Source organism: Gorilla gorilla, chromosome 6 (assembly GCF_029281585.2).
Source record: "Gorilla gorilla gorilla isolate KB3781 chromosome 6, NHGRI_mGorGor1-v2.1_pri, whole genome shotgun sequence".
Classification (NCBI taxonomy): Eukaryota; Metazoa; Chordata; class Mammalia; order Primates; family Hominidae; genus Gorilla; species Gorilla gorilla.
In genome coordinates, this window is record NC_073230.2 from 166,259,434 (window position 1) to 166,271,912 (window position 12,479).

The 12,479-nt window shown below is 44.4% G+C and overlaps 1 protein-coding gene across 5 annotated transcripts in view; it reads left to right on the forward strand.

Annotated features, from left to right (window-relative positions):
- The window catches only part of DNAJB6 (DnaJ heat shock protein family (Hsp40) member B6), an 81,357-nt gene that overhangs the window by 29,652 nt on the left and 39,226 nt on the right, over window positions 1-12,479 (forward strand). For all 5 annotated transcript variants that reach the window (XM_004046553.5, XM_019031036.3, XM_055347409.2 and 2 more), the window contains exons 4-5: window positions 169-228; window positions 1,040-1,150. In XM_004046553.5, the coding sequence (XP_004046601.1) occupies window positions 169-228; window positions 1,040-1,150 (171 nt within the window). The remainder of the gene's footprint in view (window positions 1-168; window positions 229-1,039; window positions 1,151-12,479) is intronic.

The following is a 12,479-nucleotide window of genomic DNA, read 5'->3' on the forward strand; positions in this document are numbered from 1 at the left end:
GAAAGTTTTCCCTGTTGCTTTGTTTTGTTTTAAAGAAAAGGTGGCCATACTCCTTGAAATTCAGTTGTAAAACATTGAAAACTGATTTACAACTTGGGAAATACCTTATCTATTGAATTAAAGGTTTAAAAGGAACTTGGCCTTACTGACTTTTCTTTAAATTTTTAGCTAAGAAACGGGACATCTATGACAAATATGGCAAAGAAGGATTAAATGGTGGAGGAGGAGGTAAGTACGTGAGTTTTTTCTTTGAAGACAAAAGGTCTTGGCAAGTAAGTTGAGTTTGTAAATCACGAGTCTCTTGGTCAGAGTCGATTTTGTATCAGTAAATAGAGATGCAACGTAGAAAGCGAACTAAATTGGGGAGAGGACAGAGAAATTGATGGCATTTAAAAATCTTTTACGAGACTGGAAGTATATGTTGATGTACTTTTTAGAGATAGGAACAATTTGTAACCATACTGCAATATATTGTGAACATATACCCTTAGATCAGCACTTGACGTTATGTCAAAATATCCTAAGGGTTTAAAGAGCAGATTTTCCTGAAAAGCTAAAATAATGACTTTGAAGGGTGTGGACTTTGTCCCCAAAAGTTCCCATGGTCACTGGGCTGTGACTAGCCTCCCCAGGGGTGTTGGGAAATTATTGCTCCAAACCCGCTGGGGCCACGCGGCAGCTTCTGTGGCTCCAGGAGGCCAGTCGTCGAAGTGGATGCAGATACTCTTGGTCTTCATAAACCTTCATAACAAATCATAAAAATGGTGTGTAATGTTACATGTTATATGCCGATCATGGATTTAGAGATGGTGAAAAGTAGTGTCGAAGGGGCCGCTGCTGCACTCATATGCCGTCAGTGCTGGGCACACTCACTCTCTGTCAGTACAGGGCTCATGTTTTGAATTATAGAGAACTTCAGGTTTATGAAATATTTTTGTTTTTATTAGATCATGATTTGTATAATGTTTTGTCAACAAAGAATTCTTTGCCTACAAAACACCAAAATTCATAAACTAAAAGCTGTGTTGTATTTGTGCAGGTGGAAGTCATTTTGACAGTCCATTTGAATTTGGCTTCACATTCCGTAACCCAGATGATGTCTTCAGGGAATTTTTTGGTGGAAGGGACCCATTTTCATTTGACTTCTTTGGTAAGTTAATCACGTGGGTTGACTTGGTGTGTGTCCATGACCCAAGTGAGGGCTTACTTAGTATGGCCTTTCTGTTGAATTAACATTGTATTTTAGGCTGGGCGTGGTGGCTCATGCCTGTAATCCCAGCACTTTGGGAGGCTGAGGCGGGCAGATCACCTGAGGTTGGGAGTTCAAGGCCAGCCTGACCAACATGGAGAAGCCACGTCTCTACTAAAATACAAAATTAGCTGGGCATGGTGGCGCATGCCTGTAATCCCAGCTACTTGGGAGGCTGAGGCAGGAGAATTACTTGAACCCGGGAGGCAGAGGTTGCGGTGAACTGAGATCATGCCATTGCATTGTTGTCTGGGCAACAAGAGTGAAACTCCTGTCTCAAAAAGAAAAAAATTAACATTGTATTTTGTCGCGAAACTTTGTGTTTAAAGCAGCATTGGACTAGCCTGAACAACATGGTGAAACCCTGTCTCAACAACAACAACAAAAATATAAAAAATTAGCTGAGTGTGGTGGCGTGTGCCTGTGGTCCCAGCTACTTGGGAGGCTGAGGTGGGAGGATTTCCTTGAGCCTGGGAGGTCGAGATTGGGCCACTGCACTCCAGCTTGGGTGACAGAGCAAGGCCCTGTCTGAAAAAAATAAAACAGCACAGTAGCTGTAAAATCTTTTCTCTTCTTCCTCTGTGAAAATTTAAGTTACAACTTGAAAAATTAAAATAATAAAGTGTTTAATGTATTTTTTTCTTTGTTATGTATGGCCCTAATTAACTTGCTTTTGCCCTCAGATGAGACAGTGGTAAGGGCATGGGTGCGAGTGTCTTGGAAATGTTGTTTCCCATTGAACAACCAATTTGTGTGTGAATTTGCCACATCATATTCATGTTAAAATCATTAAGCATCATAGTACTGTTTGCAAGACCTTTCATCCGTAAACATCGTGCGTGAGGACTGTTGTTGAGAGTTTGCGGAAAGGCACCTCTAGAGCAAGACTGTGGAGGCCTTTGCTGAGGAGAGAATGGTTTTGTTAAGGGAGACAGTGCTGTTATAGCTGCTGTTTGATTGTAGGAAAATGGATTTCTCATCAACGGCATCTCAGTCCTGATGCCTGGTCCTAGGCTTTGGTGTATGTCTTGGGCACAGTTTGGGTTAGGCACTTTTGTTAGCTGTCTCCTGTTAGAGCCTTCTCAACCACTGGGACTTCCTGAGTGATGCACTGGGTGACCTGAGAGGTCAGGATTAAACATGTACTCCTGTAGTTGTTTTTGTCTTTTGACTTACTGAAAGGGAAACACATTGTATGTTTACCTCCTTCATTGCCTGGAGCATGGGTGAAGAAACTGAACACCACCTGCAGCTCGAGGAGGGTAAGAGAAGAGTAGTTGTGTCTACAGATAATATAGGGGAGACACGTGGAGCTCCTGCCTGCCGCAGGCACGAAGAAGCATAATCACTCTCATATCTGGTAGGTCTTGGGCCTTTTGCATGGTGCAGTTCTTCAGTGTGTCTCAAATGGGGATTCAAAGAGGTTGTTCTTACACCTTATTATGGGCTGGCTGGCTTGAAGAGAGCCCCTTTCTGAGGGAGGAAGGACAGTCAGTGGCCTCAAGCATTTTCAGGGAAACTGAAGCTGAGCAGGCGATTTCCGATTAGGGGACCGGGAGACTGGCATGCTCATCGTTTAAGTGCATTTGCTGTAATCACTGCTGCCATCAGCAGAAACAGCTCAAGAAAGAACCATGTTTACATCCGTCCTTCATTGACCCTCACAGGCAAGAAATATTTCTCTAAGAAAAATAATTTACAGATTGATCTCTTCTTAAAAATGACCTTTGCATCTTGCTATAGCCTTCAGCAAACTGCATTTGTTGCTTTGCAGTACAGGGCAGTGCTGGGGTTGAAGTCCTGTGTTCTGATCTGTGATTCTCATGGTGACCAAGCAAGGAAGAAGGCCCGCTCTTCCAACACCGTGGCTTCTCTTCTGGGGCACACGAGGTGAAACGGGCTGTCCTCGCGACGTCTGAGACCGGGCGTCTTCAACAGGCCCTGCTTAACATGATTAAACAGGCCTTTCTTACCATTATTATTAAAGAGGCTGTTTCTCAACATTATTATTAAACAGGCCCCTTCTCAACATTATTATTAAACAGGCCCCTTCTTAACATTATTATTAAACAGGCCCCTTCTCAACATTATTATTAAACAGGCCCCTTCTTAACATTATTATTAAACAGGCCCCTTCTCAACATTATTATTAAACAGGCCCCTTCTTAACATTATTATTAAACAGGCCCCTTCTTAACATTATTATTAAACAGGCCTTTCATAACGTTATTATTAAACGGGCCCCTTCTTAACATTATTATTAAACAGGCCCCTTCTCAACATTATTATTAAACAGGCCCTTTCTTAACATTATTATTAAACGGGCCCCTTCTTAACATTATTATTAAACAGGCCTCTTCTCAACATTATTATTAAACAGGCCCCTTCTTAATATTATTATTAAACGGGCCCCTTCTTAACATTATTATTAAACAGGTCTTTCATAACGTTATTATTAAACGGGCCCCTTAACATTATTATTAAACAGGCCTTTCATAATGTTATTATTAAACGGGCCCCTTCTTAACATTATTATTAAACAGGCCCCTTCTCAACATTATTATTAAACAGGCCCTTTCTTAACATTATTATTTAACAGGCCCCTTCTTAACATTATTATTAAACAGGCCCCTTCTTAAGATTATTATTAAACAGGCCTTTCATAACGTTGTTATTAAACAGGCCTTTCATAACTTTGTTATTAAACGGGCCCCTTCTCAACATTATTACTAAACAGGCCCCTTCTCAACATTATTATTAAACAGGCCCCTTCTTAACATTATTATTAAACAGGCCCCTTCTTAAGATTATTAAACGGGCCCTTTCTTAACATTATTATTAAACAGGCCCCTTCTTAACATTATTATTAAAGAGGCCCTTTCTTCACATTATTATTAAACAGGCCCCTTCTTAAGATTATTATTAAACAGGCCTTTCATAATGTTGTTATTAAACAGGGCTTTCATAACTTTGTTATTAAACGGGCCCCTTCTCAACATTATTACTAAACAGGCCCCTTCTCAACATTATTATTAAACAGGCCCCTTCTTAACATTATTATTAAACGGGCCCCTTAAGATTATTAGACGGGCCCTTTCTTAACATTATTATTAAACAGGCCCCTTCTTAACATTATTATTAAAGAGGCCCTTTCTTCACATTATTATTAAACAGGCCCTTTCTTAACATTATTATTAAACAGGCCTTTCATAATGTTATTATTAAACGGGTCCCTTCTTAACATTATTATTAAACAGGCCCCTTCTTAACATTATTATTAAACAGGCCCCTTCTTAACATTATTATTAAAGAGGCCCTTTCTTCACATTATTATTAAACGGGCCCTTTCTTAACATTATGATTAAACAGCCCCTTTCTTAACATTATTATTTTTTTTTAATTCAAAGGGGAAGGGTCCCTTAGTAACTGAATTGTAGCCAATTTTTGTTTTCCTTGGGGAAAATAATCTGATACACCAAGCTGTAGAGCAATTACTTGTAAAGAAGGTATAGATATTTAATTAGATGTGAGTGAATATGTGAGTTTTTACCCCTAGTCCAAGGAGAGAGGTGCTAGTCTTACTGAAACGCTGTACTGTTAAATGCTCCATTTTACATGCAGGCCTATTTTAAGACTAGGTACCCTGTGTTTCCCATGATTAGTGTGGCAGTGATACTTGTTCATTCCGTTCTTATAGGTGTTCTAGATGACTTCCATTTTCAGGCTCTCAGGATTTACACACTGGGGAAGCTGCTGCTCCATGGCTACTATATGTATGTAGTCACTGTGCAGCCTGCTGACAGTATGTTTAATGTAGATGGGTGTGGATGCAGAGCCAGAGGGATTTCTGCTTATTCATGATGTAGTTCAGGGGTCAACACCCTGGTCTGTGGCCTGTTACGAACTGGCCTGTTGGGAACAGGAGGTGAGTGGCGCGCAGGCAGGCAAGCAAGCATTACTGCCTGAGCCCCACCTCCTATCAGCTCAGTGGCAGCATTGGAGTCTCATAAGGGCACAAACCCTATTGTGAACTGCACACGCGAGGGACCTAGGTTGCGCGTTCCTCATCAGAATCCGGTATCTGAAACCATCCCCCTACCCCAACCCATCACCCGCTGTGTGGAAGAATTGTCTTCCATGAAACCAATCCCTGGTGGCAAAAAGGTTGGGGACCGCTGTTGATAAATCATATTTACTAGACCTGGTGTACTTTCCACGTGACGAAAAAGTAGTTTAAAATCTGCTGTAAGATATTTCCGAGCTGCGCTTTACATTTATCAGAATGCAGAACCCGTGCTGTACTTCATACCTCCCTGATGATAGGTGGGGAAGGGTGAAGGGGTGCCGGATGTTGGACACATGGTATGCAGGTCTGTGCCTGAGCACCAGGCAGTGCTCATTGTCACGCTGTGGCCAAGGAGACTTGGGCCTGGGGCCTGCGGTGTGGAACCCGTCCTTTACAGCAGAAGCCCTCCCAGGAGAGGTCGCGGAGGCGGATTCTAACACCAGCCTGGATGGAATGCTGCCTCTGAATTGGAGGGGTACAATCAAAACTGCTGAGGCTAGGTGACTGTCGAAATTTCCAGAATGTGGAGCACATGCAAATGAGCTCTTGTCAAAATGTTAATTGGGAAAGTTTATTAATAGGCAGTGGACCTATTTGAATTAGGATGCTCTCTTTATTTTATTATTAGAGGACCCTATTGCTCAGAGAAATGATGTTCTAAGATAGGAAAGAGAGGGTACCTGATAATAGTGCCTTTTGATCCCATTAGTCACAGCAGGCATTACATCTGGGAAAAGCCTTTGGGTTTAACTTCACATTTTATTTATGTTCTTGGAAAACCAAAGCTAACCTTTAAGGTTTCCAGAGAGGCCTTTTATTTTAGCAGTGCAGCAAGTTTTTCCTTTGTAAAGCATCACTGTGGTACGAATGATGCTCTGTAGCAATAGAGGAGGAATCCTGTGGTATATAGAACCAAGGAAAGCAGACTTCTTGCAGGGAAAATGAGTGCATTGAGGATAGTAACCTGACTTTCTGACCTGTGATTAAATTATGATAGTAGTCAGTCATTTTACTCTCCCAGGGTTTGAGGAAGTGGCCGGTGAGGACTTGGAGCCTAGTGAGGAGTTAGTAGAGCTGCCCAGGGTGGAGGAGGCCACAGAGGACAGACCTGGTGAAGAGAACACTGAGGCCTTGGATGTGATGATATCCAGCAAGGACCTGGCACAGTCTAGTGAGGACGAGGCCTGCACAGGATGTAACTGGGGCCTGGGCGAGCCCCTCAGCGAGGAGCTGGGCTCATATCCAGCGAGGACGGGGCCAGCCCTGGGGACGCAGAGTTGCTCAGTGAGGAGTGCGAGGAGCCGCTGAGTGAGGAGGAGCACAGCGGGCCAGAGCTGGGGCGCTGCCAGCACCACCATAAAGTGTCAAGGAGCTGCCCGAGCGGGACTGGCTTAAACAGTGTATCTAGAATAAAATGGTTTCCTCTAGTGCCTTGATACTGTCCTTGGTCAGACGACCTCAGCTGCCTTGGAGATAGAACTGAAGAAGCAAGAGAGGGAGGTGGCAGCCCTGAAGCACAGGCCGGGCGTCTCGTAGGCTCTTTCCCTAGAAGCCAGAGCACAGACCCTGAAGACAGCCTTGAGTTTGATCCGTACCACAAAGCGGGGGTTTAAACTACCAAAATGTACCATCTCCCAGTCCTGGAGGCTGGCCGTGTGAGACCCAGGTATTGCAGGGCTGGTTGCCTCTGAGGCTGAGGTGTGTCCCGTCCTGCTCCAGGCCCTTCCCCAGCTGTTCTCCCTGAATTTGCAGACGGATGGCCCATCCGATGTTGACATCATCTCCTTTGTGTCTGTCTCTGTGTCCATTGGATTTAATGTTTTAGAGACAGGGGTTTCACTGTGTTGCTTAGGCTGGCCTCCAACCACTAGGCTCAAGCAGTCTTCCTTCCTCAGCCTCCCAAGTAACTGATCACAGGCATGAGCCACTGTGCCCAGCCACAAGTTCCCCCTTTTTATAAGGACATCATTTATATTGGCTTAGTGCCAACTGTAATGATTTCATCTTAACTTGATAATCTACAAAGAGCCTGTTCCCAGTAAGGTCACGTTCACAGGTACTGGGGATTAGGACTCTAATCTTTTTTGGGGGCCATGATTCAACCACTTTAACATCATATTTCTAACGGGTAGATTTTTGTGCTAGTCTTTGAAATTCACAGCCAAGCAGCAAATTTTGAAAGGTGAAAGAAGGAGGAGCCTTTAAAGTTAGACGTGTGCCCTCACCCCCGCTCCGAGACAGAGTTTTGCTCTGTCACCCAGGCTGGAGTGCAGTGGCACGGTCTCAGCTTACTGCAACTTCCGCCTCCCAGGTTCAAGTGATTCTCTTGCCTCAGTCTCCCAAGTAGCTGAGATTTCAGGTACCCACCACCACACCTGGCTAATTTTTGTGTTTTTAGTAGAGACGGAGTTTCACCATGTTGGCCAGGCTAGTCTCGAACTTCTGACCTCAGGTCATCTGCCCGCCTTGGCCTCCCGAAGTGCTGGGATTACATGCGTGAGCCACCATGCCTGGCCAAAGTTAGACATGTTAATGAGAGCTAGAAGTTAGGGGTCAAGTACAGGCATGGGAGTGGCACAGCAGATTGGATCGGTGTGTGCTGGTGACCTGGACCCACTGTCATTACACAGTGCTACAGCAGTTTGTTTGTAATGAGTGTTCTTTGATTACTTAGGACAGAGTTCATACACAGGCACACCTACACACAGGTCACTTAGAAGAAGTTAAGGAGTCTTTTTAAATACACATAAAAACATCACATATTAAGCCGGGCATGGTGGTGTACCCCTGTAATGCCAGCTACTGGGGAGGCTGAGGTAGGCGATTCCTTGAGCCCAGGAGTTCGAGTCCAGCTTGGGAAAAATAATGAGATGTCATCTCTAAAAATTTAAGAAAAAAAGGTTAAAAAATGAAACCGTGATGTACGAGACTGGTTTCCAGCTAAAGTTATTGGAACCATCCTTGTGTGTAATTTCACATGGTCGTGAAGCAGTGGGCAGTCCCGCCCGGCGTCCCCACGCGCTCTTCCTCTCATCTGGTGAGAGTTTCTTGGAGAACATGCCACACTCATGTATGGTGGTGTGCGTATTTGAGAACTCCTCTTGTTGAGATGGAGCTGTTTTTTGGAAGTATCTCATTTTTTTTGAGATGGAGTCTCACTCTGTCGCCCAGCTGGAGTGCAGTGGCGTGATCTCGGCTCACTGCAACCTGTACCTCCCGGGTTCAAGTGATTCTCCTGCCTCAGCCTCCCAAGTAGCTGGGATTACAGACATGTGCCACTGCGCCCGGCTAATTTTGTATTTTTAGGAGAGACAGGGTTTCTCCATGTTGGTCAGGTTGGTCTCGAACTCCTGAGCTCAGGCGATCCGCCCACCTCGGCCACCCAGAGTGCTGGGATACAGGCATGAGCCACCGTGCCAGGCCCTTCATTTCTACTGAAAATTATCCTGGCTAGTGAGGATGGGTGCCATGTTAGTGATCTGCGATTCTTTTGTGCTGTTTTTCAGTACATACTTGGTCATTTCAGGACCTTTGTTTCCTCTGACGTCCTCCCTTAAATAGGGAGAGGAAATGGTTCCTGGAAACGGTCATTTTGAGAATTTTCTCTGCTGTGAGAACTGAGGCTCTGGCTACCCCTCTAAAAGGCTTGAGCCACGCCGTAAGAGTTTGTGGGCAGTGTTTCTGTGGTGTTTCCTCCCTTGTATTTTGTGGTGTTGGTCCCCCTAGCAGGTCTTTGTATAGTGTTTGGTTCACATTGTTGGCATGACAGTCACCTGAGCAAGACGTTGCCTGAGTCCTTTGTCGGTTTGTGGGTTTTCGCATCATCTGTTTCCAGTGGGATTTTGGTCCCTGGTCAACTTGTGGACAACTCCAGAGATTGAGACAGTTGCCGTATCCTTAGTGCTCCCAGGAGGAGATGTTCTGGGACTGTAGGTGCAAGATGTAGGAAGAGTGGTTTAAACTTGAGGCTGCAGGCAGAGCTGATACTGTGTTGGGCTTTGACAGGTTTAGGGAATACCAGTATTTATAGGCAGTATGATAGTGTAGGGGGACAGTGAGGTGGAAGGTGTGATGGTGGAGGAAAGATGAATCGGCCATCTGCGAGTAGGGCTCAGAAAAGAGCCTGGAGCCTGCTGCTGTTCTGGTGGTTTCTTCCCTGAGCAATGAGGACTGTGGTTGGGAAGAGGCCCATTCCTCCTGACGCCAGAGTCCCTCATCTCATGTCGGCCCTTTTGTATTTGAAGTAGAATAATTTGATTGCAGTGTATTGTGGGTTCTTTGACTTCAATAGATTTTTGTAACTTTTGGGAAACAGATTACTCTAACCAGACCTGGGATGTAGCTAGAAATTATACTTGTAATAAAAAACAATTATATGGGAAGCTGAAAATGGTGGTGTTCATTTAACAAATATGGCGTGCCTGCCGTTTAGTGCCAGGCACTATTCTAGGTGCTGGTTCGGCAGTGGAGAGAAACACTGAAGCCCTGTTCTCAGGGCATGCAGTTCAGGGCGGAGCTCCGGCTGTGTTCTTCATTTGCTCCCATTGCATATTGTATTCCAGATTCCTAACAGTTATGTTATTTGCTACTTCTGAAAATGTGAGTTGTAATAAATGAGTGCCTGGTTTTGAGAGGAGTTGGGAGAGCAGAGGAAGTCTGTGTCTTTCATGCTTGCCTTTTGAATCTCAAGCGTTTCTCCCTTTTGAGGGTGGCTGTTTAGGTTTTAGCTTTGGAACTTGAGGAGAGAGCGACATATTTTCCTTTGTTTGAAATAGCCATGGTGCTTTTTCAGTTTTGTTTTGCTGTCATTTTTTTGTTCCAGCTTTTCTGTGCACTTGGGGAATTGACAGTGGGTCCTGAAATCATGACAGCAGGCCTCTCCTGGGCCGCGGCTGGGAGTGTGCTGAGGAAGGGCGAGCTTAGTGCTGCCCTGAGATGAACGTGGTTGGTGGGAATCCCTTTGCTTCGTTGTGAAGCTGTTCCTGTTCCATCAGGTTCTCATGCTTGGTAAAGCTCAGAGAAAATGTGTGGGTTTAAAACATGTTCTCCACTTCCTCAGTGTTCTTCAAGTTTGTATGTGGGTAAATGTTTGTTACATGTGTTTTGTGGTCAGTTTTCTCACACTGTTCATTGTATATATATATATTTTTGGTCATAAATTTGTGACTGTTCTTTAGATAGTCAGTTTAGTATCTTGTTAATGTTATGGGCCCCTTAATGCATTGGTCTTAGTATTCCTCAGGGAATAGCATGATATTGCAAAATTTTAAAGAAGCTCTTGCTATACGATGCCCAGAATGTTGAAATGGAAGGAGTGTCGCTGAAAAGAGTCAAACTGTAAAATATTTGAAGAGATGTATTCTGAGCCAAATATAAGTGACCATGCTGGTGACACAGCCTCAGGAGTCCCAAGAACATGTGTCCAAGTGGTCAGGGTGCAGCTTGGTTTATACATTATAGGGAGGCATGAGACATCAATCAGATCATAACCTGTAATCCCTGCACTTTGGGAGGCTGAGGCGGATGGATCGCTTGAAATCAGGAGTTCCAGACCAGCCTGGCCAACATGGTGAAACCCTACCTCTACTAAAAATAAAAAAATTAGCCAGGCGGGGTGGCAGGCACCTGTAATCCCAGCTACTTGGGAGGCTGAGGCAGGAGAACTGCTTGACCTGGGAGGCAGAGGTTGCAGTGAGCCAAGATCGCACCACTGCACTCCAGCCCGGGCGACAGAGCAAGACTCCATCTTGGGGAAAAAAACAACAAACAAACAAAAAGAAATACATTGTTTTGGCTCAGAAAGGCAGGACAGCTCAAAGCAGGGGGGCTTCCAGAGTGTTGGTGAATGAAAACATTTTCTGGTTGACAATTGGTTGAGTTTGTCTAAAGACCTGGGATCATAGAAAAAAAATGTTCAGGTTAAGATAAAAGATCGTGGAGATGAAGGTTCCTTTGAAGTCTCATAGTGGCTGCCCTTAGAGACAATAGATGACAAATGTTTACTTTTCAGACCTTTAACATGTGCTAGACTTTCAGTTAATCTCTTCAGGATTGGGAGGGTCTGGAAGAAAAAGATCTAGCCATGTTAATAGACTGTTCACAGATGCACATTTCCCCCACAAAGGATGGCTTTGCAGGACAATTTCAAATGGTTTGTAGGGCATGACTCCCCAGACCCCTTAGGTAGGAATTTGGGCAAGATAAAAAATCAGAACTCAGTCCTCAAGAGTTAAATCCTAATGCAGTCTGTTTCAAGTAATGTTTGTACCTCAGGATACAAAGTTAAGGTTTGAAGACCCATTTAAAGATGCTTCTAAAGAGATGAGCATACATGTTTTGCTTTGCAGAATCTGCATGAGTCTAGAGAAGCTGCCACTGGGGGAGAGACGTGTATTACAAGGAAGGTGCTCACGACTGTAACCCTCACCACTGTGGAGGCTAGCCAGTAAAACCTGTCAGGGCTGGAGCAGTCTCCTCCCCCTGGGTGGGATGGTGTGGGGTGGGGATCACAGGCCGCTAGCTGATTGGTTGAGGCCCATCCACATTAGGGAGGCAAGCTGCTTTACCAGTCTCCTGATCCAAATGCTCATCTCATCCAGAATCACCCAGAAGGATGTTCGGCTCAATATTTGGGAACTCTGTGAATGGCCCAGTTAACCTGAACATGAAATCAACCACATGTCCATCTGTTGTCAACTTGGCACCCATATGCATTTCCTTCACCCAGGGCTCAATCGTCAAGTGAGGGCAAGAACAAGGTCATAGCCACCTAACATGATCCACTATCCTACAGACAACCAAAAGTGCACTAGCCCCTTGCCCAGTGGAGGTCACGTTCTCCTGTGATGTTTACGGTTCTCCTTGATACGGGGTAACTTAATAGGCAATATGTGTATATTACATAAAAGGATAAGAGGTAAAGTAAAAAAGAAGTTGGTAGCACATTTGATTAACAAGTGTCTTAAGATTTATTTCTAAGGTATAAAAGTATGATCAGTTGTTTATAAATAGAAAAGTAATAATACATGCTGGGTTTAAGAATTTGAAAATGGGAATGAGGTGAGAGGAGGAGGAGGTCCTGCCCCTCCACCCCAGTCAGAGCCCCACAGGAGCATTGTAGCACGTGCTGTATAGTTGTGATGCCTACATTCGGAGCCCCACGGG